Genomic DNA, 2037 nt, shown 5'->3' with positions numbered 1-2037 from the left:
CCACCCTAACCTGCACATCCCTGGGCACTACGGGACAATTTAGCACGGCCAATCCCACCCTAACCTGCACATCCCTGGGCACTACGGGACAATTTAGCACGGCCAATCCCACCCTAACCTGCACATCCCTGGGTACTACAGGACAATTTAGGGACTAGATTGGGTTGGGATATCTGGTCGGTATTGACGAGTTGGACTGAAGGATCTGTTTGTGTGCTGTATATCTCTATGACTCTCTGAAATGGATGAGGAATAGAATTTTCTGACAGAAGCACGTACAGGGATATGCCAATCTCGTCCTGATAATCCGAAATTCAGATAATTGATGTTTGGATAATCGAGGTAAATCTGTATACCCCCTTTGAGGTGAAGGGTTAGAGACACACCTGCTGTGATGCTCATTACTGATGGATAGAAGGGCAAAGAGAGATAGGAGGAAGGAAAAAGAGGGAGTGTGTGTGGTGTGTGAGGGACAGAAAGAGAGTGTGAGTGAGTGTGTGTGAGGGAGAGTGTGAGTGTGTGTGAGTGTGAGAGTATGATGAAGTGGGAAACATTGCTCAGTAGTAACTCCGAGAACCTGTTCAGTGGTTGCACTCTGGCACCATTCTGGGTAGACTCCCTCTGCTGGTACATGAGCGCATTGCCTTCGTATGATGAAGTGGGAAACATTGCTCAGTAGTAACTCCGAGAACCTGTTCAGTGGTTGCACTCTGGCACCATTCTGGGTAGACTCCCTCTGCTGGTACATGAGCGCGTTGCCTTCTGAAGGGAACAAGACGCTGTGGGCTTTTCTGAAACGCTGCATGCCATGTGGAGACTGACTGTCACTTCCCTCCTCCACTTCCCCCCACCCCCCCCTCCCCCACCCCCAGAAAATGGACGAGAATCAAGATGGCATTGTGACAATCGATGAATTCCTGCGGAACTGCATGAAGGTTGGTGATATTTCCCATTCGGGATGAGGCCATTCTGTCCGCGTTTCGCTTCCGGCATTCCTGAGGTGGTGCTGGAGGAGGCCATTCAGCCCTCTGCATCCGTGCTCACTCCTTTAAAGCCTCCAGCAAATCCCCAACTGCCCTTTCCCCCAAAGGCCTACGTTTATTGCCTTCAGTTGCGAACGTTTATCCAAGTGTGGTTTTCCAATGATCGCTCAATGGTTCCCTGATATCCCACTCCCTATTCATTCCTTGCCCTCCCTGCTCGAAGGGTGGCATGGCCCCCTCGCCCGGCCCACTAGACCCCTTCCTGATTTGGGAACACACCGGTCCGACCTTGCTCTTGCCGAGAAGGAGAGCGACGCAGGATTCCCGGATCCCAAGCACCTTCCCTCCCTCTGCCGTCTGCCTGCCCACTTCTATCGTGCCCACTCGGGGTGAATTCCTCTCACTCGTTAGCCAAGCCTGGCACCGCCATCCTCTGAGCCCGCGCCAACCTTTCAGTTTAGATTTGTTCAGTCTGGCGTGTGACTTGTTGTGATGCCCCCTTGGGGGGAGGTCAACAAGTGCCAATTAAAATTGACGCCAAGGCTTGGGGGGGGGGGGGCAACACTCAAGAGGGTGGGTGCTGAAGACAGACGGATGTGCCAACCTCTCCCCCCACCAGTTCCCGGTACTCGGTGCCGTTTACCCGTCTGCCTTTTGCCTTTCAGGACGAGAACATTATGCACTCGATGCAGCTCTTTGAGAACGTCATCTAGCGCACAGTCCGATCCCACGCCGGAGAGGGAGGAAGCTGGTGAGGGGGCGGGGGGGGAGAGGTGGCGGAGACTGAACGCAGGATTCGATCGCTCTGCCGCCTCTCCCCCCGCAACAAAAAAAAATGCAAACTTCACCGGGTTGATCCCGACCGAGGGAAGGTTCGAGATGGAAAGAGTGGCAGGGACGGGCGATCCCAGGGGCATCCTCATGGACTGGCAAAGCTTGACCCATTCCGGAACGAGGGTACACGGGCCACACGGACCTGGGGGGAGGGGGGCCAAAACAAGGGAGGGAGGGCCAGGGAAGATGGGATGTATGTGTGTGTGAGAGAAGGTCCCTG

The 2037-nt window shown here is 54.5% G+C and overlaps 1 protein-coding gene across 2 annotated transcripts in view; it reads left to right on the top strand.

Moving 5' to 3' along the window:
• Positions 1–1725, top strand: part of LOC122548263 (calsenilin-like) — a 24244-nt gene extending 22519 nt beyond the window's left edge. For both annotated transcript variants that reach the window (XM_043686794.1, XM_043686795.1), the window contains 2 exons: positions 873–935; positions 1649–1725. In XM_043686794.1, the coding sequence (XP_043542729.1) occupies positions 873–935; positions 1649–1696 (111 nt within the window). In that variant the 3' untranslated portion in view covers positions 1697–1725. The remainder of the gene's footprint in view (positions 1–872; positions 936–1648) is intronic.
• Positions 1726–2037: the final 312 nt, after the last annotated feature.

This window comes from Chiloscyllium plagiosum, unplaced genomic scaffold (assembly GCF_004010195.1).
Source record: "Chiloscyllium plagiosum isolate BGI_BamShark_2017 unplaced genomic scaffold, ASM401019v2 scaf_10873, whole genome shotgun sequence".
Taxonomy (NCBI): domain Eukaryota; kingdom Metazoa; phylum Chordata; class Chondrichthyes; order Orectolobiformes; family Hemiscylliidae; genus Chiloscyllium; species Chiloscyllium plagiosum.
The sequence above is the reverse complement of the archived record's forward strand: the minus strand, read 5'-3'. Positions and strand labels throughout refer to the sequence as shown.